General features: G+C 41.8%; 1 protein-coding gene across 1 annotated transcript; it reads left to right on the forward strand.

The window, feature by feature from the left end:
* Positions 1 to 9: 9 nt before the first annotated feature.
* On the forward strand, positions 10 to 5,451 carry SLC30A10 (solute carrier family 30, member 10). Its single transcript, XM_010021189.1, has 4 exons — positions 10 to 64; positions 506 to 589; positions 3,983 to 4,219; positions 4,985 to 5,451. The coding sequence occupies exons 1-4, from the start codon at positions 10 to 12 to the stop codon at positions 5,449 to 5,451; spliced, it is 843 nt and encodes a 280-aa protein (XP_010019491.1).
* The last annotated feature ends 19,681 nt before the right edge of the window (positions 5,452 to 25,132 follow it).

Raw genomic sequence — 25,132 nt, forward strand, 5'->3', positions numbered from 1 at the left:
CCCGCCCCGATGCCCGCTCCGGCCGTGCCCAGCGGTGCTCCAGCTGCAGAGGCCGATGAAGCAGGTGCCTTTCGGCTGCAGCCTCGCCGTCCAGCCTTCCCCTCGTGTCCTGCTCCCCACCCTTCCCCATCCCTCCCATCCCCTTTCTCCTGCCCGTTTTCCCTTGGGACCTGCTGGATTCATCCTGTGGGTCCTTCCAAGCCCACCCATGGGCCCTGGGGAGGGTCACAAAGACACTCAGACACCGTGTCTGTCACTCACTCAGACACCCGGTGCCTCTTTCACCTTGTACTTTACACCGGGCTGCTGGGTGTCTGCCTGCTCAGGGTGGGGGAAGGAGGTGGTGTTGCTCAGGAAGCTGTGTGGAGAATGTTTCGGCTTGTTTTGTTGTCTGTGTTTTTATTTCTGTTCTGGTCATCTTTGAAATAAGTTGGTTTTGAGAAGGTTGATGTCTTTTCTGTTTGTAGAACTTATACACAACACAGCGTTTCTTCTTTGAATGCAGGTGATTCACCCAATGACCAAAAAAGCCCTGAGGAGGGGTCTGAGAAGAAAAAAGAGAAAAAGTCTGAAGCCTTGAACATCAGAGGTACAGCATAGGAGTATACTGCTAATGTTACAATTAACTTTAAAACACTTTCTGGTTTCCATTTCAGGTTTCTATTTATTTTTACCAAATATTAGTAATGAATAGAGCAAAAGTCCAGGATTCTTCTGCGTATGCAGACCCAGTTATCTTTAGCAGAAAGGTTTTGCTTGTATGCAATAGCACAGATAATAACAAAATAGTGTGATGCTGATTTGGCTGTGAGTGTGCTCACATCTTGATTTTTAATTCTTTGGAAGAGTGCAGCTGAACCTCTTGGGAAGGAGGCAAAGCCTATTGCCCTAAGCTCACGTCGCTAGTGGCTATACAGGAAGGTGGGGCAGGTAGCTGTGGGGCGCTTTGTTGAGTGTCACTGCCCTAGCAGTTGAGCAGTTTTCAACTTTCAAATGCTTTAGAGCAGGAAACAGAACTTCTTTAAATCCCAGGGTTTTGCTGTCAGCACGAGGAAAAAGGGGCTGGAAGTGGTGCTCCAGCACAGTGTTTTTCCAGGTCCTTGAACTGTGAACTTGTCCCTAAGAGAGTCTGTGACAGGATTAACCCTTCTTATGTTGTAATTCGGCAGATGCCTGGGTGTCTGCGGAGTGAAATGGCATAGCTACTTCTAGGGATAAATCAGCCAAGTATCTCTCTCCCTTTCTGCAGAGATATATGCAGAGGCATTTATAATGCAAATTCATTTACCTACCCATTCTGAGCCGAGTCAAAAGCAGGTATCTTTGAGTACCTTAAACACGGATTTTGTCTCCAAGGAAAGGTCTGTAAGAAAGCTGAAGCAGAATGATAGTTTCAGGCTCTTCAGGTCACTTATCAGCATCTGATAAGTCCTGTAAGTTGGCATCATGTGAATTCAGATTAAGAGGTCAACGTGGCAGTCAGGAAATTGTTGTTTGGTTGGGTTTTCTGTGTGTGTCTCTACCTGTCTTTCAAAAGTGCTTTCAGAGTTACACACGTGTCTGTAAGTGAAGACACTTTGGAAATCAAACCATGTGCTAGAGCCACAGCACTTTCCTGAGTGTGTAGAGATTGGTGTCCATGGATGTTATGGCATTATAGTGGTAAGGGTATTGGAGCAGGAAAAGCAAACTGGCACTTCCAGGTATGGAAGGGGAAAGAATAAGAAAACAGTGAGTGTACTTTATAGAAGGCCTTACTTGCCTGAATGACAGTGCTTCGCATATGGATGCTGGAAACTTTCAGAGATTTCTGGAGGATGAAGAGTTTTATGTCAGTTATTTTAAGATACCTGTCATCTTTGATTTCTAAAAAGAGAGTTTTTAAGTGCTACTTTAGTACATCACCTTCGTAAAACCTGTTTGTATTGTCCTTACAAGTAGTCCTTGCCACAGATATTCAAAATCTAGGTTTTTCCTTTGAATAGCCATATTTACTTCACGATCTGTTGGCAAAGTTTTGTATATTATAGAATCTGGGCCTCCCTGAAAAACATGGTTGGAGAAAATGGATTGGTAGAGGAACTGCTTCCTTGATTTTAAAAGTGGTAGGAACAGGGATCCATACATTCTGCCCGACAGGATTAATTACTGTAGTATAAAATTATTCCTTCTATTTCCTGAGCATATGCTCAGACTTTCTCACACAAGCTGTTGGAAACTGTGCGTTACTATCATCTTACCAGATTGGCTTTATTAAATAAAACACAATTTTCAGTTCTATCCAATAACCAAAGCTTTGGGGAATCAATAGGGAAATGGGTTAATTTCTGTCTAGGCCCCCATTACGTGATGTGTAACCAAGATATACATATTAATGATGTGAGTAATGTAAAATAAGAGTTTTCCAAATTCGTAATTTATCAAAATTCTGACACACTTTATTTCTTCTTCATTCAAAAGAAGGCTGTCTGAAATGTTTTCCTGTTCTCTTTAAGCTGTGCTCTCTAGTTAGTTGCCTTGGCAATTGCATCCTGCCTGTCCCTCTTGTTCGTGCAATAGCTGATAGCCTGTGCTGAATCAGGATTATTTGTAAATAAAAAGGGAACACTGCAACACTGTTAGGAGGAGTAAAGCTCTGTGGGACTCTGCCAGAAGGGGCAGAACATGCCTGACTCCAGCAGAAAGAGCTGGTCTCACTGGAAGCTTGTGCTTTTCTTATCTGATTCAAGTGATTCAGAGGAACTCCAGGGTTATTGCCTTAATTTATCATACAGAAGATCAATATGCATGCACAGAGCTGGTAAGAAACAACAGCACAGGCAAAGCTGTAGGTCTAATCCAGTGACTAGCATCACCAAACAGTCAAAATGCTTCACTGTGGTGTTAATGAGTGTGAGAGGGAGCCTTTCACAGCTTCTCCAGCCCAGAGGAAGTGATTCCATTAGAGTGAAGCTCTTGAAAGTGCTTGTCATAAGGATGTTAAAAGGAGGTAGTCCATTGCATTCTCTCTCAGGCTTAGAGTAAAAAGTATTGGCAAAGAAATGAACTTAATATATTTAGAGACATTTTGAATTAGGCATGGGTTGGAATGAAACAGTCTAAATAGTAAAGACTGACAAAACTGGAGTGCATTTGAGGGAAGATGATGTAAAGTAATAAAAAGAAGTTCTTAGATTATTGTAAATTTATAAGAAAAAGACTACTTTAGTCATTGTAGTTGAAAGGGCAGCTAAAAGTGTATTATTTTAGGAGCCTGTTTTATGTCCTTACCTTTTGTGCAAAAACATATCATCTATGGATGTAAAAAGTGGTACCCAGTGTTCCTCTCAATTTAGAGTAGTCCAGGTATGTATTAAACCATGCTGTCCATGTGACTGACTGTCAAACCAGGTTCTGATTTTTTTCTGATGAGGGCTAGTAGTGTTGGTGGGACAAGGTGTAATATTCCTAGTAATCAAGCTTGACCTGGAAATCAGAGTTTGATGGAGCCATAGGAATGAGCTTAGGTTTCACTTAAGTAATTTTTCAGGTTTCAATAGTGTCATAGAAGCTGATCGAGGAGAATAACTATTACTGGGAGTGGTCTGTGGCTCTCTTAGCTTCCAGGGTAGAATGGGTAGATTTAGTCATCAATTTTTAATTGGGAAATGAGGTTTAATGTGCCAGGATCTTTTAATAATCTGCAGGCGTTTAAGCCAACACTTTCCATGTTGCCATGGCATTGCAGTTGGACCACAGTGCTAGCATACCCTACATGTTTAATAATGCATCCCACTTAAGCAGCTGGGGTTCAGTCAGTATTTCCCTTGCAGTTTTGTCCTGAAAGCTGTTACTGAAAACATCAGTTATGATATTAGTGCCTGGAAAATTGCTTTTTTTACATGTCAAGTAGAACAGACTTGAAAAATGCAGCATTGCTGTACTTCCCCCCCAAAAAAACCCCCCTCACCCCCACTAATGGAAGTTGTACCATCTGTTTCAGGTGTTCTTTTGCATGTTATGGGAGATGCACTTGGATCTGTGGTTGTGGTAGTTGCTGCTACAATCTTCCATGTACTTCCTCTGGGGGATGCTCCATGTAACTGGCAGTGCTACATTGATCCAAGCCTCACGATAATTATGGTGTTCATCATCTTGTCTTCTGCATTCCCACTTATCAAGGAGACCTCAACTATTCTATTGCAGATGGTTCCCAAAGGTGTTAATATGCAACTACTGAGTAAGTCAAATTTGTTGCTATTAATTCTAACGATATATTTCAATGCATAGGTTATTTCTGGAATGACATGTTTGGATTATTTACTCATAATAGCTCTAAATTCTCAAGAACAGTGAGAAATAGTCACATGTCTGTGTCTTAGCAACATGACTCAAATCTCTCTGGATTAGTTAAAGCATGCATTTTGAGAATGTGGTACTCTAACAGTACATCAAAAGTACCAGGTCTTGAGCTGTTAATGCTTTGTGTGGGGTGTTTGTGAAAGAAACAACATTGAATTACAGTATCTCCCAACCCTTCCTCTGAGAGGCTTCCAAAACAGCCTAGAAATTTCTATTAAGGTTGGTTAATTTTGTAGCTCGCTGGCATATTTTGCGCTGGTTAATTGTGGGGTAGCGCTGGTTAATTGTGGGGTAGCACTGGTTATTGCTGGAATTCCACCATGCTCAGGGCTAAGGAAACCAGAAGATATAGGGTCTTGGCTAAGGAAGTGGTGCTCTAACATTGCTTTTGTGTAAATCGCCATAAAGGAGCCTGAGGGATGGGTGAACACAAAAGGAAGGGTGACTTGCTTGTGTGGCCATCTGGAGGGTGAACTGAAGGCAGCTGGGAGTAGCTCTATTTTACTAAGCGTAAAATAAGTGTAAGTGCATAAAATAAGAGTTAAGTGTACTTTTATCTGCTTTCAGGGAGGGCTTTTAATGAGAAATCTAGTAGTTGCCTTGTACACCAAAGCCTGTAATATCTTTCTTTTATGTTTTCCAGCTGACGAACTAGCTCGTGTACCAGGGGTGAGCAGCTTTCATGAGGTGCATGTCTGGGAGCTTGCAGGTGGGAAGAATATTGCTACTCTTCATATCAAGTGCCAAACCCCTACCGATTACCAAGATGCTGCTTATAAAATACGGAAGGTTTTCCATGATGCAGGGATCCATTCTGTGACCATCCAGCCCGAGTACACTGACCACAAGAACTCCCAGATACTGTGCAGCTCGCCCTGCATCTCAAAAGCTTGTGACTCTCAGCTGTGCTGCAGTCAGCGGGAACCTCATCTCGCTAAAACTAATGGCTATACTGAGAAAAATGATAGTTGCCTTTCTGCAGTGCATAAAGACAATGGTTCCAGGAAAACTGATGTTGAAATCCCTATCGAGAACCCACTGGCAGAGGAGAGCATGAAAAGTGTGAAAAATTGTGATGGCAAATCCATGTTGAGCAGTACACGACTTTAGGCAATTCCCCCTCTACTCTGTGTAATGTTCTCACAGAACAGATGTGTCCTGGCTGGGAAGGGGGTCATCGGTGGTTATAGCTGAAGCTGATGCGACAAAAAGATTTTGTGCTTTAGCTGTAAACCAAAATACATCTAAATAAGGATTCATATTTCCACCAAGTGTGTTCTGATGCAGCCTAACACAGTTCTTTCCCAAACTATGTGTGAATCTGTGTTGTTAGAGTGGATGGGGTGTTTTGCTGTCTGCACTGATGCTCGCAGTTAATGGCCAGTGGCACTGGGAATGAAACTCTGGCCTTTCTGCTGAAATGAGCCATTTCCTGAAAGCCCTGTGGCCAGTTAATGATTCTACTGGGCTGAAGTACTGTATATTTATAAAGGACTTCAGTAGAGATGCTTTACTGATCCTTAAACCCCATTTTTGCATAGACAGTTCATGTTTAACATAATGCTTGTGCTTCTGACCAGTGGAGTTTGTGAATGAAATTACAGAGTCTAAGAGGCATGGGAAACACTTGGGAATTTTGACTTGCATCTATTGACTCTTGTGTTTAAGGACAGAGCAGAAGCTGGTCTTGCTTCTCTACTACTGGAGTCCTAGCCTAATCACAGATGAGTGTGCTTAAGAATAGACTTCTTGTCAAGAAAGCGAAGAAATACTTTCGTACCAATTCTAGCAGGTGGAAACACAGGCAGTCATCCAAGTAACTTTATCTTGTTCACTGTCCTGATTGTGCAACTCAGTCTTTCTTTTTTTTTTTCTCTTGACAACAGAAGGTATCATACCCACAGTCTTAATTCATCATTGCACAGGATGGTTGCAGTATCTTTAACACTGAGTGTCTGCCATTACTCGTGCTGAATAAATAAGCTAATGTGTTCATTGTGAACAGTTAAAATTCTGCAGTTCTATTATTAAGACATAATTTAATATTGTATTAAGTAAGAAAGCCTCTTTACAATTTTATATGCAGTATTATCACTTAGAGGGAGCTTTATAACAAAAAATGCAGGGTATCTTTCCTGGTTTAGTCTCAGTTGTTGGTTTGTTTTAAAGGTTCCTCCTCTCTGCCTTGCCCCTTCTCTCCCTGCCCAAAGGTGTATTTTGAAATGCATTTAGTGAAGCAGTTCCATTACCTGTTTGCCGCTTGCTGTTATTGAAGGCACACAGGGAAAACAAGAAGACATCAGTGCTGGATTTAGGTCAGGTATGTTCCCCAGGTTTCTGGGAGAGGAGACCCGCTGCCTAATCCACACTGAGTGTAGTGCTCAGCCTCACTGGCTATGCACTTCAGATCCAGAAGCTTTCAAATACATTTTGCTGTCAAAAGCTGCCTTTCAGTGGTCTGTGTGGCCTGTGCAGGTTTATTCGTTTATTCGGGGGAACACCTTTATAAAAAAAAAGGCATCTTTACTTCAGTGACACCTTAACAGAAAGGGCAAATTGATTTCCTGCCTGGGCTGGGAAAACACCAGGACCTCCTTGTAAGGCTGGCTTGAAAGCAGCCTATTTCTTATTAATAAGGATGATTACATTAAGTCAATGAATATTAAAACACCCAGCAGGATATTTTGCTGCTTGGAAAATGCTATTTACTGAAGCAGTGATTCCTGTTTAAATAGCATGCTTTGAGATTTGTAGTTGCCCCTTTTGAACTGATTCTTGGGTGAATGAATATGTTTTATAGCCTTTCATTGTAAGTTCTGATAATATAAACTAAACTACGTGCTAGTATAATTAAAAGCTTGATCCTCTAGTCTAATTCTGTTGGCAGCAGCAGAGGTGAAAAAGCAGCAGGATCTTACTAGGCAGTTATTGCACAGATTCATGTAAATCAGGAAACATTTGAAGAATTGCTCTGTCTTTTAAAAGCATGTGGCTTAAAGTAAGACAATTCTGTTCTTATTATCCTTATTTTCATCTATGATGATGTTTAAATATTGAGGTTTAGATGTAAATGACAAATATAGGGCTTTTTTTTTGAGATCTGGAATAAAAGGCTCCCAAAATAACAACAAAGTCTAGGGGAGAGCTCGCTTCCCAGATACCCCCTAGAAACAGACACCCTTTCATAATTATGCATTTATGTCTTAAATCAGGTAATTTTTATATGTATATATTATTAAATGGTTGAAGATGAGATGGCAGTGTTGTTTATTCTGGGATTAAGGAAAACAAGTATGTGTAATGTTGAGGCATTTGACAAAATGGACCATCTTTTTCTTTATCCTTCCAGTGTTTATTCAAACTGTGTTTATCTATTTTTTAGGCTTTTAAAAGTGTTGTAACCTGAAAATACAATGAAGTAACATTCTCAAACTTTTTTTTTCTTGTCTGGTTGAATGTACTGTAATTGTTACCTGTGAATAAATAGGAAAATACCAGGGATTATAGAAATCTTCAGGGCTGGAAAACAAGCAGATTTAAAATCTGCTTTATTACCTAAGCAAACAAAAGTAACAGAGCTGTGTTATCGATGAGATGAGCCATGTTTTCTCTATGTAGGGATTTTCAGGGTATTCAGCTGAGGTTTCTGACCTGGTATCCTCCCTTTGAGTTCCACAGTAAAATATCTTTCTCCTCTGTTCGAAGCATGCCACAGCTTGGCTGTGCTGGGTGGCCCCTCTCTACATCTAGAAAACTTCATTCCAATCAGTGTGTATTTTGTACTGACTTATTTCCCTTCGGTTCTTGGCATCTCTCTTCTAATTCTCTTGAAGTAGGCTTACCTCATTTCGAAATACAATGTATTTCAAGTATCTGCCTTTATCTGTGGGTTTTGTTCTAGATTCAGTTTTGTAGCATATTGCGCTGTCATTAAATCTCGTCTGGCCTTTTTAGCTTAATTTCTTCCACCCCTTTCCCCCCAGTTCAGCAATGTAAAATTTCTGATGACTGGGGGTTGATTGTGCTACTCTGTCCTCTTCCAGTACTCCCTTAGAATTGCATCATTATGGCATTCAGGTTCTCTGGCAGTGGTTGCCCCTATCTGTCCATCACTATCTATAGCAAAGGAAATCTGTTTGTTTGTAATACGGGTGACTTTCAACTGATTGTCCAGCTTATGTGTCCCTCTGATCCATAACTAGTCATACACATCACCTACTTGTACGACAGTGAAACATTTGCTAGCCTTGCTAGATAGTTTTGGAGCAAAAGTGAAATCTGGAATGAATTAACAGGGTATTGAATGCAAAAGCACTTTACTGGCCTTCATCAATTAAAGTGAATCGATTTTTGGTTACCTTTTCATATGTGCCAAGTCAATTGTTAATTTTTCCTCCTTCTGTCACTCTCTAAATGCAAGTCTTGCCTTAGCATCAGTAATTTTCTTTACATAGAAGAACAATTTTTAGGAGTATTGCCTTTGTTTTACCATGTTTCCAGTTGAAAACTTGTGTTCTTTGCAATGCTTATTTGCAACTGTGTCTTTTTCCTCTTAACGTTTTTCGTATTCTTTGTCTCTTCAATAAAAGCAATGTGATTTTGGTGGCCTTCTGGGCAGGGCGATGTACCCATAATACAGTTTAGAAATACCTCTTTTATGCACTGGTTTAATTTTTGCACTCCATTTTATTCAAATTCACCCACTTTCCTGTTTTGCCATGTGATACTTTACCACTGCAAACCACTTTTTGACCTTCTTTAGTTCTTCCTCTTCTTTCCCCCTTCCCTACCTGATTATAACACTTACTGTCCTGAATGCTTCCTTTTATTCTGAACTTTGAAGGGAATATGCCAGCATCCAAGTTTTCCCTGAGATGAAGTTCACCACTCAAGGTCTATGGATGTCTTGATGTGAGCTACTCCAAGGACTATTTATGTTCTGTTGTCTGTGTAGAAGTGTTGTCTAAGTGGTCATCCTGAGATGTAAATATATATATTTATATATATACATTCTTTATAAGTAGTCCACCTGAACCAACTTTTTCAAGAAGGTTGGTTTCTAAACCTAGGAAAGTACAATGAAATCAGTAGGGTTCAGTAGTCATTCATTAACACCTTAAGGGAAAGTGTGGATCACTAATTGGAAAGCAGGTAAAGGAGATGTTTCTGAAAAGATCATTCAAAACCTGTGAAGATTTCTATAGGTTCTACTACTTACTCTGCTGTAAGTGGAAGCACTTTCTATGTTAAATACTTGATTTGAATAGTGATACCTTGACACGAGGATGTCACTGTGTAAGAATGTTACATTTATGGAGTTGTGTTGCTTAAAAGCTTCCTTCAGTTTTTCTGCTCAATATGTGATTTGAATAATGTGCCAAATTTAATTCCCATGATTGCTGATTCACTGAATTGTAAATCTCACTGTGGTTTTATTAACTATTAGTGAAAGATTACTTAAAGTTTTATGTACAGTTATATTTTTTTCAAAATGAAGTTTAAATGTCTTGTAAATAAAGTGTATTTTTAAATAAACCTGTTGTTTGGAGCTTGCTGTGTGTTAGCAATAGGGAGCTTGTGTCAGTTTGGATAATTTGAAGACCTTCGTATGAGTGAAGTTTGTTCATAACATGTGAGCTTGTTAATGCTGCAACTTAGGTTATGTGCTTGGAAGAAAAGAGAGCAGATACTCCAAAGCTCTTCCTCTGCAAGCAGCCCAGTGTTCCCTAACCTGGGAGTGAATTTAGATCCTGTAATGCCAGGGTAACAGACAAGGATCCTGGCTGCAACTGATGGGAGAGCTCTGAGATTCTCACTTCTGGGTTTCATGATGTGAACATGCATGTTAGAAATGAGGTGATGTCTAGCACTACAAGTTTCGGTGCTGGTTTCAGAGCAGCAGTCAACTTCACCAAACTGCCACGGCTTCCTAAATAATGGTCCATGAGAAATGCTCCAATAAATACTCCATAAGAAATTCAGTTCAGTTTTGGCCAATATGTTGCCTGTGGTCATGTGCTTGGGTGATGTTTCTTGGCTTGTAGCTGGTGGACTGCTAGTGAGCTGGGGGACAGAACTGAAACATCTCTAAAGCGATTGGTGACAAATAAAGCAATACCTACGCTCAAGAGAAACAAATAATTAAGAACAGAAATGAAATGTTGAGGTTTAGCCTAACTATTACTGGTTGTGCATGAAAATGATTGCAGCAACGCTGCCCAAGTAATCCTGGGATTGCTTTTCAGAGAGAGAAGATCGTGCTCTGATTGTTAAATGTTGAAAACCACCATTTTAGGGCAAGGAGAAGGGCTGATAGATTTGGAGCATGCAGTTTTAGTCCTGACATTTAATGAACAGTTTCCTCTCTGCACAGGCTGGCACAAGGCATTTGAAATTCAAGGACTTCTTTTTTACGCAGAAGACCTTATTTTGTGAGCATTTCATACTTTCCACATTAAAGGGCTACTACTGCTCTGATACTTACTTACTCTCCAAGAAGCCACAGAAAAGGATGATTTTGGGCTGGATGTAGTAGGTTGCATTTTTAGAAGCAGCTTTTAAAAAGAATCTGTATGGTTTCTTACATGTCCAATATTTATGCATGCAAAATATATAAGGCCAGGTCGGGTGGGACTTTGAGCAACCTGCTCTAGTGGAAGGTGTCCCTGCCCTTGGCAGGGGGTTGGAACTAGATGACCTTTAAGACTTTAAGATCTTTTCCAACCCAAACCATTCTGTGATTCTGTGCATTCACGTTATAATATATATTGTCAATGACAGTTTGTTGGGCTTTCAGATGTGTGGTTTTCAACCCACACCCTTCTGTATGATATTTTAGGAAGCTGCTATGAATTCCTCACAGGCGGGTGCACAATATCCATCTGCTGAGGGCAAATACTTTGTGATCTGGTGGAGATCCTGTTCTGATCAAAGTTGTAGTAAGAAGTGAGGAAATAATACAGTTCACAATGGGTGATGAAGGGTCAGTTGAACCAGATTTAGAATATAGTTGAGATGAAGTTATCAAACCTTCCAGTTAGGCCAAGATGAAGATTCAGTAAACCTGCAAGTAGGAGATGTGCAATGAAATATTGGGGGAAGCTAGTGAGTAATTCAGTGGGGACAAGTAAGCCTCTGTCTTCTCAGGTACACAAGCTTTGCCCTCTGATGCAAAGGTGGAATTTACTGTTGAATCCTAGCTGTATTTTGCAGGCAGAGAGTTATTTTGCCATATAATTCTAGAAGGAGGGGATTAAGTGTAATGCTTGCAATCAAGTCACCAGAGGAGTTACTAGAGCAGCACTGTAGGTTGGTGGCTGAACTTGTCTCTGCTCAAGTGACATTGGCTGATGAAAGAAGCACGTAACTTGGTCAATAGAGATAGCAGGCGTTTTAATAACTGTGAAGCATTATCAACTATCTCTATATTAGTAACCTACTTATACCCAGGAATACTCCTGGCCACAAGAGAACAGCCAGCATAGAAGAGCTTGCATCTATGCTAGTAAAATACTGTCTGCTTCAAAAGAGGTTGGCTCTGTGCTGATGGTCAGCTGGGATTAGGTCCTTGACTGTGCCTGGAAATGGCTGGGGAGAGCAGTAATTGCCACAAGCCATGAAATACCTGAACAACTTGCTAATATGTAATCGTGGCTCATCCCCAGTCACTGTTTAATTTGCAGGTATTGATAAGGCCCTTGGTCCCTGAGCCTCTGTGCTGTTCTGCAAGGCAGATAGGAAAGGAGATGAAGCTGGCAGTAGTTTCTTGGGATCTGGGTTGAAAGGTCTCTGCTTTATCCTTGCCTACGCCGTGCTGCATCATTGTGCAGGGTGAGCTGGAAGGGGAGAGGCTGCCTGGATCAGCAGTGCAGTCAGCAGATAACACTGTCATCACGGCTTGTTTGCGCGGCTCGGGAAACAAAAGGCGTAAGGCAAGTGGCACGAACCACATGGCGTTGCACTTTGCTTCACCTCCTTCCAGCCCTAGTTCATCCATTTATTTACTTATTTTCAGTATTTTCCCATGTTTACTAAAGCTCTGTGTCTGTTTGACCACCTATTGCTGTGGTGTCTCCTCACCTTGTGGTGGCGAGGAGATTGGAACAAGACTATCGCAAGAGGCTTCAGGGTGAAGACAATATACAAGTCATTGAAATGGCACAGCAGGCCCCCAGCCTAAGGTACAAACAGTTCTGTAGGTGAAGAATTGCACAGTTGAAGAGGTAGGAAACAGCCCTTTTCTCAATATACCTTAAAAATCAACCTTGTAAGAAGCACCTTGGGCGACATGGTCTAGTGTGAGGTGTTCCTGCCCATGGCAGGGCATTAGAACTTGATGATCTTAAGGTCCTTTCCAACCCAAACCATGCTATGTTTCTATGAGCTGATCCCCAAAGTTTTAAACCAGGAAGTGCAACAGGTCATGGGAGTTCAGCACAATGAATGCCACATCTAGCAGAGCAGCACTTGCTTTAATGAGCTATTTCTTTCTGAAATTGCCATATGAAGCAGGGATGGCAGCCTTTCTGCATCGCCCAGCTTCCTTTGGTCAAATCGTTCACAGGAAGTGTTTGGTGCATGCTTCAAGCATCTGCACCCAAATGATTTTGGGGACATCGCCGTCTGGGGAGCACCTTTGTGAACATCTCCAGTGTGTAATTTCTAAGAGTGTTAGGGGGTTTTTAGTCATCCTTAAATTGTCTGGGTGTAGCTTGATAAGTCATGACAGAGGATAATCAGGGTCCCCAGAATAATGGTGAGCCTCTGGTGCTCCCCAGCCCTTGCTGTGGAGGAAGAGGGTCCTGCTTTTCCCCCAGCACTGGCATGGAGCAGACCCATGCCTGTGCTATGGCAAAGGGACATGGTGCGTCCCCTGGGACAAAGAACTTCAGCTGGTGCTGGGGAAGGATTTGCTGAGGGTTTTGGAGAGGGAAGAATGGGAAACTGTGCAGTGCCCTTGGTGGCCCCAGAACCCTGTTCTCTGAGTACCAGCTGTGCTTTCAAGCGCAGTTTGAGGCTATCCAGAAGTGAGCAGAGGTGTATATGTCTTCTTTCTGCCTCCTACTTCTGGATACTTTGGTACGTGAAGGAATTTACTTGGAAATGTGTTGAGGCAAAGCCTCAATTCCCGTTGTCTCCAGATGTGAGCTTTTTCATTTGTTTGCATTAACTCTAGTTTGCTTTGGTGCTTTAGTATCTGAAATATGAAATCTGACCTTATCCGACCAGTTTCTTACACTCACAGACACAGTAAGTCCCTCTACCCCTCAGAGTAACACTGGATTGTCTTCTATGCTAATCTGCCAGCGCTGTATGTCTGCACTGAAGAGAGAAGCAAAGGTGGAGATATAGTTCTGCTAAGGGCTATGAAGTTCTATAAACGATGAAATGGATTATGCTTCCTCCTGGTTGTAAGGCAGGGTACTGCTCCTCCGAGGAGCAAATACCATTTTGGGTTAGTGTTCATGCTGACATGAAGGCATCACTGTCTTTGCAGTTCTTTCAGCTTCGTCAGCCCAAGAAGGAAGGGATTTGGCTCCTGATGCAGGAACATCAAGCAAACACAAGTGTGTTGGCTAGAAGGAAGCTCTGGCTATTTTCAACAGCTGAAAATCTGGCTCTGTGCTCTGCTCTTCTCCATGTGGAGGGGAACTGGGCTGCAGCACAGCAAGGAGGGGTCACACAGCACCCCAGCCATCACTATAAGGGAATGAAAATGTGTCTTTCTGGCTACAATAGGGATCTTCCAGGGCTGTGGAGCAGTAAGGTAATGACACCCCCTCCTGCTGACAGTGCTGCTTGTTCCTGTACATATAGATATAGATATATATATATTATTTCTGGCTTAAGTTAAAAGCTTCTGCTAATTATGTTTCATTTGCAACCCCCAACTAACACTGATGTTACGTTCCCTTCTGAAAGACAAATACTGTCTCTCTTAAGCACTCTGTGTCCTGGCCAAAGAATAATCATGTGAGGCAGCAGCAATGGGAGACCGAGGGGCACAAAGAGAAGCCTTGCTCACAGAGCTCTTTCAAAGTACTTGTTCACTTGGCCAAGGAGGTCGGCAGCTTGCCTGTGCCTTCTTTGAATCCAGCATCTCTCACACAGTCCCGTGCCCGCTGCTGCATGGGTAAGGGTCACCTTCTTTGTATGGGACACACATACACACAAAGCAAAGAACAGTCTGGGCAAATGTGGCCTCGGGACAAAGAGCTGTAAGGAAGAGAGCTATGGAGCGTGTAGGAGGGAGGTTTTTTCCACAGCAAGAGCCAGCAGCAGTGGGATTGATGAAACGGAGAAGTGTCTCATATTTAAAACACACACACACCTGCATGTGGGGGTTTTTTGCATGCACACACACATATGTATACACACACGTATGACACTGACTATATATGACCATATTTATTACCATTCAGTAAGTGAGAGTTTTTGCTTTAGTCACAGTGCCATGCAAGTACTGCTTGCTGGGTATCCCTCGTATCTGGTATATCCTTCCTGCTTATCACTGTAAAATTGGACCAATTCAATATGTCAGGATTGCAGAGTTGCCCTTTAAATAGTTACGTGCCTGCCTGGCAGAAACTGCCAGGCTCTAGCAACAGGGTTTTGTGTGAATTTAGTGTATTTTCTGTGCTATGAATGAGCACTGCCATGCAGATCCCAGCTGTGTGTATCAGCATTCTGCTAGGCACTGAAGTTGTGTAAAGGGCGGAGGCATAATAAGGGGACTTTCCTTGTTGTGAGCTTCACACTGATTTTCCCTGCAGTGGTTGATCTGGGCAGAGAGGAGAACAAAAGTGGTCTTTAAGCGTTAGGTAGACATGCACAGGGAGAAAGGAAGAGGGCATGGATGGCCAAATACAGCCAGTCCTGGGGAAAGTTCTCCTGCTGCTTCATTCAGTGGGTAGCTGCTACTGCAGCGTGTTTTTGGCTGGCAACAACCACCACAACTCAACCAGCCATTATCACCCCTCCTCAAGCATGCTGAGTCCTGCTCCACCCTGACTCTATCTGGGGGCTCCAAACTCCAGCCCCTCCTATCCCTTTGATTATTTTCCTTCTGCTTGTTCTTCTCAGATGCTTTCTCCTTATCACCTGGTGTCTCCCTAATCTCTTTTCTTCCTTGCCCATCCATCCAGGTCTGCAAATCTCTCTCTTGCTGTCATGCTTCTGGCTACCTTGTGCTTGCTGTCTTGCTGCTTGGAGTCCTCTTTAGCTTAGTCCTGAAAAACACCTAAAAGGTATTTGGAGTGGCCAGGTCTAGGGCTTGAAAGAGCAGCCAGCTTGAAACTAACCTGCTCTTTACAGAACTGCTGCTCCAACTTCTATCTAGACCTGGACGTTGAAATACATTGCTGGCCAATTTTATCTTTTTCACTGAAAACTATCAAGTGGTGTGTTTGAGGTTAGAAAGTTTGAAGATGTGAAACTCATCTCAGTTACTGTGGTTAAGTAGAAGTGGTTTTTAATACCAGTGCTACAAACAGCAACAGGAAGACAAAAGGCTGTTGTGACTCATTTCAAACAACTGAGAGAAGGAGATCAGTACAATGACAGCCTCTAATATTGCTACTCAAGAAAGTGTTTGTGAAAGTTTTTGTGGGAGATCACGTAACTTCAGGGGCACAGGAAGTATTTGGCTAGACCCTATTCTGCAGCCTCCTTCAGTGACTCCAGAGACAAGCCTCTCTCCAGCCACTTGAGTGCTGTCCCTTTGGCAAAGACCACAGATATTCTCAGGACCATTCTTGAGTTCCTGGCCACTGACAAACCACTCCTTTGTAAACCTGGTTTTTGTCTTATTTGAGACCAGGCTGCCTAGACTGTAGCCAGAGGTGGCTGCCATGACCTGTGCTTAGCCCATTCCTTTCTGCCTTTGCCACCTTGGTCTGCTGCCTCCTGCTTGGTCTAAACCTACAGCATCCTTCTGATGCATAGTTTTTCTGAAGACATCAAAAGCATTGTAGAGAGCTTGGGTTGAATACAAAATCAAAGATGTGCCTACGTAGGTCTCTTGTTCTCAACTTACTGTCTGGGGCAGGGAAAGAAAGAGGGTATTTTGAGTTCAGTTACAATAGAGTATTATATTTGCTCTTTAGTCAGCACTAAGTGCTTTAGCATAAACCTCCTGACCCCCTTGGGAACTGCTGCTGTCATGAGAACAAGTGAACATTATGAGTTAATGCCTACAATAACATTTCATATGGTAAAAGATTTGCAGGGTTTACAACTTTGAACCTGTTATCCTATACCAGATTAATACAACTGTATTTACAAAACTGATTACAAGGGCACTTCTCTCGAGACAGGCAACTTTTCTTATATGAATGATTAAACAATTCCGACTGATTTGACTGCTGTTATACCTTTCTAAGGAAAAAAGCCTATCAGATCTGGGCACTTAAACTTTTTGTCTGATTCCTTAAAAATGAGGTTCTGCTGATTTGAAAGACTGGTGATTCTGTCTTTGTGGGGACCATGGGTATTGCAAGACCTATGGGACTGAACTTCATGAACCTCCACTGTGACACTGCTGTTTGTTTTGCCTGGCTGAACCAATGCCTCTGTTGTCTCAAATGGATTTGGTTTGAATTCCCCCACCCCTCTGAGCTTTCAATGATAAGACTATGTTAATAAGGCTGAATTTTGTTTATCCAGCTGAGCATTAAAAAGAAACCCTCTGAAGTCTTGTTTGACTATATACGAGGGAGTAAATGTTTAAAAATGTTAATCTGTATAGAAATGTCCTGAAGTTTATTGCTCTTGATATTACTAATTGTTCCTTTATTAGGGCAGCAGTTGAGAATGGGCAAGAGTCAGAGCCCTGTTTTGCCAGACACGTTAGAGACATAAAATGAGCGGCACATCTGAGCCTGAAGGGTTTTAAATGTAGACCAAGTTCTTAAGCTTCCCATGAATCTGGGGATTCATTTGATGTCAGTTTTGCTTTTAGTGGGGTTTGGTGTGAGTAGCAGCCTAGCTATGGTGAAAGGGGTGTCAGGAGCATGTCTGACTTTTGCTTCTTGGTTGTTTTGTCTTGACTTCAGATTTAGTGATGTCGAGTCTGGTTACAAGTTAGTGCATCAGAATCTATGCATATAGATATATTTTAATCATTGAACTCTTGGATTTCGGTTGTTCCATAAGTGGAGTAGGCTCAGTAAAGAGACTAAGAAGTTAATGAGTCCATTCTTCAGCTCTGGCAGGAGTGCTCAGTCTAGTCCTGGTATCTATGTCAAGCTTCGTGCTTCACCTCTGGATTCAAAAAGGAAGTTATATGGTCCCTGGTCGCAGGCCTGTGGAGGTCAAGGGATGATACCCTCCTGTAGATGTTGAGTTGTCAATATAGCTCAATTAATGCTTTCAATAAGTATCTCATGAAGTTCTATGCGAAAGGCAAACAGAAGCAACCAGAAAACCACTTTTACCTTTACAGAAATCATGCTGAATTGGAACTGTTGGGGAGTACAGGCTCTATGCTATCAGGAATTTTATTATCTGCCTGAACCAGTTCCCTTTTTTCTTATCCACTTACCACACTGTGCAGCCAGAAATCTGCTTTGCATGCTGCACGCAGAGCAACTTAAGCATTTATTTTAAACGATGTGGGTTTCTTAATGAGCTAGTAATGAGCTACTCAGCCTGCCTCTTGCAAGCACACACCTCTTCTTTCACACTGCCTAGGGACCTTCTGTGTCTGACTCTGGGTTTTGGATTGCACACTCAAGGCTGGGAATTGCAGTGCTGGAAGATTCTAATAGGCCTTGAGTTTTAGTAGGACAGCAAAGAGCATGAACAAGGCATATAAATATACCAAAGCTAGAGAGCTTCTTCGAAGGCGAGATGGAAGAAAAACCTTACAATGAGCAGTGTGGCAAATCTCTGATGACTTGTTTCTCTGCTTTAATGTGATTTGTTAAAGATGAGCCTGTTGAAACAAGTGTCAGTTTAGTACTTACATGCCAGAGTTATGCTAGGAGGGTGTTCTGTGAAGACTGCAGGGTTTCTGAACGATAAAGCTTTTGCTACTCCTCTTTTTAGTACAAGAAGGACTGGAAAAGGGGGTCCTGCTGTGTGGTGGTGGCAAGGAGTCAGCAGGACTCATTTGGTGTGGGTCAACTTGACTGACACAAGGACAAGCTGCTCTCTGGAAAGCTACACTTCTTCACACAGGGAGAAACTTCAAGGGATGGCAAGAAAAATCAGACTACTGGCACTTCACAGCTCCTCTTGGACTTGATTTCCTGGTCAGAAACTGCTTAGTAGTGAAAGAAACATAAACTTTATACGGTAATTCCCTGGCAGTCTTGTGTGGTACTTAAAAGACATGACCCTGAGGAGCTGCCTTGTACTTGCTGTAGCTTCAGTCAGACACTTGCATCTCAGAATGAAATAACCTAATGTTATCAACTGAACAATAATTCAGTTTTTATTCAATGGAAAAAATCTGAAGGGGTTATGATATCAGTGTTACCACTGTAATGTCTTTGGTGACACATGCATCTGTCTGGGCCTGGTGCAAATAAGCAGAATATAATACAACACATGGGATCTGATGCATTTGTCCTTCTGCAGTTGATGTAATAGATTCCCCCACATATCCATGTACGCAAGCTTTCTTTCTTGCTCATCTTCTCAAGCTCTAACTGTTGTATGTCTGCCTGTCTCTAACACTTCTTCTTTTACCTTACCTTTAGTAAGTGATTTCCTAGGGTATCTGTCTACAAAGCAGCAAACCAAAATGACAGTGCCCTCAGGGGTCTGGAGGCACATACAGGAGTACAGGAGAGAGGGAACCTCTGGCTCGAGCAGAGACCCTCCATGTGTGCCAGCACTTCAGTAGAGTGGCGGTTATTTTAGTGGTGACTTTCACAGACAGGCAATGAACATGCCAGCTAGACCTACACTTTTGGCAACATCCTTGTTTCTTTTTGTTTTTCTCTTTCTTTTCTTTCACATCTCCACCATCAGGAGCTACTCTTCATTCCTGTGGGGTTTTTTTTAATGTCTGTTTGACCAGCAATTCTTGTATCCTCTGCAGTTTCCCCATCCCATTCCCTGTTACCTCCTGTCACCTTCTCTCTTCTAAGTTCATCTAGTCATGGTCTTTTAAGTGTTAGGTTCACATCCTTGACTGTTACAACCTTGGTCAGTGTGAGCAGTATACACATGTTTTTAGATTTACAATAAGCTCAAAGAACATGCTGGGATTGCAAGTCATGCAGATCCCACAGCTACAGCCTCCCATGCTGGTGGGGAGCAGGACACATCATGCCACAGGTCCCAACAACCTTGTTTTATAGGGTGGTGCTAAATACACTTCTGCTAAACAGGGGAGGAATCTGTTTTACCACGTGGCCTGCTGCCATCCAGTCAGGGTCCAATTGGATGCTCACTTTAGAGACGTTTAAAGCAGCCTGCTTAGACTTCGGGGTTATTTCTGGGGAATGGAAGGTGATTGATATTCCTCCTCCCCATCCCACACCTGTATACAAAATCCTTCAGGGGAGGGTGAGATGTCAGTAAAATGGAGAAATTAGGTGGGAAGCCATACTAAATGGTGGGAAGAATGAGTGCAGAGTGAGCCTTCTTCAGCTTTAGACTTGAAGATCAGCATAATCTCAAGAGCCATGATGTAAGAACTTGGCTGCAGGTATTGCTCTCTTTGCCTTGACATAAACCAGAGATGCAAGCCTGATAAATATTGTACTAAGTTAAATCTTTTGCTTGCACTAGCTTCAAATTGATGCTGCAAACAGAAATAATTCTTGTTCATGCTGGAATAACTCAGGGGAGGGTCTGTATCATGGTATCTTGAAGTCTCAGTAAGAAGTCTAATCTGCAGTGCAACACATTTAAAATCCTAGTGAGCTTACTTGGTGCTTCGTCATGGTCAAAGTTAAAGTTCCTGATGACTTCTGTACTTCTGGTATCAACAGGGGGTTGGTTCTTGAGTCATTAATAATTATTAATAATGATTCACAGAAGACAGAAAGTGGTGGTCAAAGGTGAGATGAATCATGCTGCCAGAGAAGCTGCATTTTGCTACTGATCCATGTCTTCCTAAGCCTTGGGGCTTTCCTTTTCCAGAAAAAATAGTGGTTCTCTGAAAAGCAGCTGTGAGAATGGCTTCAGGGGAGTCTACATTTTTAACTACCAATGTTTTGTGAACTAAACCATCCTGCTCTTGTTTAAAACTCCTCATTGCCAGTCCTAAATATACTTATGGTTCTATATCCTTATACATTAACCTCACACAGACTGAGACTTGTAATGCCCCACTGTTGGCTCCTCCTCATCTTTTTATTAAAGGTGCTGCTGGCCAAATTGTCTCCTCCATCACGTTACCATCTGCAGTACTTGAGCTATAGGTAAGCTCCCTCTGCAAAGGCAACCTCAGGTCTTTGCTAACATCAGTTGAATTCAAAGTATGGTGAAAATTCAAGTTCACTGAAGTCTTTATAGGGAGTCATACATCACTGTCCCAGGGATCAGGAGCCAGCTATATGGGGTTTCAGATGAGGGAAGCACCTCTTGTTGGACTCCTCATTCATCCTTTAGTTCAAGCCAGTATTTGAGGCAAAGATACAGTTCTTCAAAGCACGGGCAGGTTAATGTGTGCTAAGACCCCTGCCCAGAACAGCAGGTCTTATGTGTGCTCAGTGCAAACAATGCCAAAGTAACAAACACAAATGATTCAAGATGTTAGATAAAAGCAGACAAAACAGCAAAAGGGAGGAGACGTGGCATGCTGGTTGACTGTAAGCTGACTGGCACATTATCTCGTAGTGTTTCTCGTACAAGGAAGTCATGAGGAATAAACTAGCGACTTTATACCAAGCCTTCAGGTGAATTATGCAGCTTGAAGTATATAAAGGAAGATCTTTGCACAGCATGTATCTTAACTTTCCATTCCCCCAAAATATGATTTTAAAACCTATTTAGTGAAATTTCTCCAGCAGAAAGAATATCCTCTGGGGAGTTCATTTGCAGTATTACGAACAATACCACATATTCATCTAGCAGGCAGAAGCATACGTATTTACTTAATAAAATATTTAATAAGCCACTGTGATTATTATTGGGCAATACTGAAAATACTGAAATACAGTATTTCTTACTGAAAGGAAAACAGTGCTGCAATTATCCCAGATGAACACAACAAATTGCAGGTGTGAAAACCTTAAGAAGCTGATCGGCCAAAGTAATCTTTGTTAAGTTAGATCATTGTCTCAAAGACATAGCCCGAGGGATTCCGTTTTCTCTTTGCTTTCTGAGATAGGTTTTTTCCACATATCTGTCCATTTACCACTGAACTCTGATGAGCTGTGGAGTTAAAAGCATTTTTAAGATAGATTTCTGCATTATGTCATTGAAGTTTGGGAGACATAAACCGTCCTAGGAAAGACATTTTAAATTTGATTGCAGCAGACTAATGATCCTTGTTGATGGATACAGGTTTTTTCTTTTCAGCGACTCTTTACGGTCACCGTTTCCTTTATTCTAGTTTCTGAGAAGACAGGAGGCTTTTATTCAGTCTCTACCTTGGAGTGTTAACAGTCTTCCTGGGGTGAGTTGTTTAGCAAAGGATTAGGCATGTCTGGTAGGCCATAGTTTGTGATGATGGAGGTACAGGGAAGACTGGATATTAAGAAGGAGCTTCCAGAGGAAATCAGAGCTCTTCCACAGTGAAAGTAGTAAAATACTCCAAGTATAGCAGTAAGTATTAGAAAGGATGGAGTAGAAAAAAAACAGACTCAAAGTTTAGGACCTTTCTAAGGAAAGGTATATAAGAAATATTAGTTAAAAGTCTGAAACCTTTGCTCCAAAGACTTTTTCAAAGGGGATTTATTTGAACATTCATCTTCTTTTGGACTCTGCCTCTGAGCTGGGAGTAAATAAAAGGCCCAAGACAATTATAAGCTCAAAACCAAACCAGACCAATCCACCGCTCCAAACCCAGTCCCTTTAGCTAAAGGTTCTCCACAAAAGATTTTCTTACAGTCTCTTGAAATTAATTTTTAACCATTTCCTTCCTGATGTGTGTGACAGTCCCTGGTCTGTAAACCAGAGAGAAGCAGATTAGTTGTTATCACGTCATATGCTACTGAGAGTTGGCACAAAGGTGCAATCCACACGCATTTTTGATGTTTGAGTCATTTTAAATAAAAGTGAGAGATATGGCAACCAAAGAGATTGCCGAGGGTAATGAACACAGTTTGAACCCAATAGCTCTCAGAACTGTAATAAGCACTTTCTGTTGCACTTTCTAATGGACTTCTCTGGTTTTTCTTTATATGGTGGAAGTATTGCTGGCCAGGTGTTAGGTAGGGCCTCTTTTCCCTGCAAGACATGAGATGTTCTAGACACGAGTTATGTGCATCTTCTGATCTCAGGACAAGCCAACACTGCAGAGTTCAATGGAGAATGGGAGATAATCATTTAGCTCCTCTTTCTGCCAGTGCAGGACAGTTCCCTGCATTATATTTTTCTAGTGTACTATCAGAGCCAGTTTCAAGTGGAAGCAATTTCCCTTGCAGAAAACATTCCTTACTTGACTAGATAAATGCTAAGAAAGGATGGAGAATTACCGTACCATGAGATATGGTTTAGGGATCTGCAGCTAAGTCAATGTTGCACAGTCATTCTCAATAAAAAAAGAAGAGTTACTATTCGCTGAAAACAAGCAATAAAACAGAGCATGAATGAGCAAGAAATAGCCAAGACACTATGACAAAACTACTGCCAGCACAGCAGTTTCCAGATTCAGATGATGCAGATCCTGTGGCCCATTCTTGCAAGTTATCGGAGCACTTTGGTGACAGTAAGTTACCCCTCTGCTATCAGCCTTTCCTACTAGCTCTTGGGTTCACCTTATGGTTCAAGTTCACATGTGAGGTGGCGAACAACCTTTAAGAATTTGCTCTTTGTATGTAAAGATGTATTGTATACCCTGAACTCTTAATCTCTGGGTGATGTAAATGCTTGTATGTCCTTGTTGCACATGTTGCTTTTGCAAACAAGGCCCATTCAGGGCTCACCTTGAGCTATCAGGTTTATTTGCAACCACAGGCTCTTTGTCTTCCTAGGACAGAGGTCACTGGCAGCATCCACTCAGCCCATTTCTGCCTCCAATTTGTGTGGTTCCCAATGTCCTGAATGAAATCGACCTCTCACCGTGCCGACAAACATGAAGTCATTTGCTCAAGTGTCAGTCTTGATCCTATTCACCTCATTTTACAACTGCTTTCCACCAAAGCACAGTTCCTGAAACATCAGTAACAATACTGAAGTTGCTAGCAGGGTTTTTTTGGAGTTTCATGCCTCTTTGAGAAAACCCACCCTTTAGGACAAGTTTTTATCTGCCTTTGGTTTTATTTTTTGTATCTTCTTCATTGATACAACTTTTTAAAAGTATTTGCTTGTTTTGAGATGGTTCATGCTTCTTTGCTAGCAGTTTGGAGTGTTGCATGCATTGCATTGGGTGGGAACGGGTTCACAGGATGTGTAACACTTGTATAGAAAGACCATTGCCTCTTGGTACCAGTGAAGGTGAATAGTCATTAGGGAGGGGGAAAGGACCCCTTTGCCTCCAGGATATTGTTGCTTCGTCTTTTTCAATTGCTTTTGTCCCCACCAGGAGCACTAAAAACCTCCTTTCTCCCAAAAGAAAGCTGACATCACCCATGATTTCGTCAGGTGAGTGGCTTAATAAATCCATGCAAGGACATGAGACTTGCCATTGTTTTATGCCTGCCAGTAGCACTACGGTTTGTACAAGCCAACCCAGCTTGGATGGGAGATGGGTGCAGTGCTGCAATGCATGAGCAGGAGCCAGTTTGAGAGCTTGTGAGATTCAGTGTGACATTCAGGTGTGATCTGTTGCAAATTGGAATGGCCTCAAGGCGGACAAGGTCCTTAGAGAGTGGTTTGACCTCCAGAAATTTCTTCTGAGGTTAATTTTAATTGCAGGGTCGAATAATTCACTCTCATAAATCAGGCAATAAATATGCATCGGGTAACCAAGCTGTTGCTGAATCATTAATACTCCATAAGCACAAAGGCGAATAGGTGTTGGTAACGGCATGGTTTGACTGACAGGGATTGGAATGCTTCTGAAGGGGTTTGCTCTCACTTCTCGTTCCAAATGGAAACGATCCCTCTAGTGGGCACTTGAAAAATTAACTGATTTTGCTGCCTGGCAAATGCAGGAAACACAATTCCTCAATATTGGGAAAAAAGAGAAAAAGAAAAGAAAGAGAGAGGAAAAAAAAGATGGCCACATTTTCTTAAACTTTATCATTGAGAAAAGACGTTAAGATGACTGCTATGAGAGGTGCTCAGTATCACCAAAATGCTCATTCAGCGACTTTTGCAAAACTCTTTAAAGCACTTTATTTACATTTTAAAAATTGAAGTAATGAGATTATTTTATATATTATCACAAGTAGCATCTCCTTGGGGAGAAAAAGATTTGACTGTTTTTGAAGTACTTTCTGCATGTTCAGTAAAACCAAAATAAATCTCTTATGATTTCTTCCTCAAGGAGAAGAGAAAAATATTTTATTGAAACAACTTTCTTTATTTTTCAGTCTTAAGAGATTTCAAGAGATTTTACAAGAGATTCGAACAATTTACAACCAAGCAACAAAATCTCTGCTCTAACAAGCATTGCAGGCACCACCTGCTTCCGTGTCAGAGCCATCATGTGTTTTTCATTACCATGATTACTCATTGTTAGCACATGTTGTTAAAAGCAAAGCATAAACGATCAAGCATGGTGGAT

The sequence above is a fragment of the Nestor notabilis genome, unplaced genomic scaffold (assembly GCF_000696875.1).
Source record: "Nestor notabilis isolate BGI_N333 unplaced genomic scaffold, ASM69687v1 scaffold33518, whole genome shotgun sequence".
Lineage (NCBI taxonomy): Eukaryota > Metazoa > Chordata > Aves > Psittaciformes > Psittacidae > Nestor > Nestor notabilis.

What these genes read in the sequence shown, in the direction of transcription:
- SLC30A10 (XM_010021189.1), top strand. Translation starts at nt 10, where the DNA reads ATGCCCGCTCCGGCCGTGCCCAGCGGTGCTCCAGCTGCAGAGGCCGAT. An exon ending in TGCAGAGGCCGATGAAGCAG is followed by an intron (nt 65 to 505) that starts GTGCCTTTCGGC and finishes CTTTGAATGCAG; the next exon opens with GTGATTCACCCAATGACCAA. An exon ending in TGAAGCCTTGAACATCAGAG is followed by an intron (nt 590 to 3,982) that starts GTACAGCATAGG and finishes CATCTGTTTCAG; the next exon opens with GTGTTCTTTTGCATGTTATG.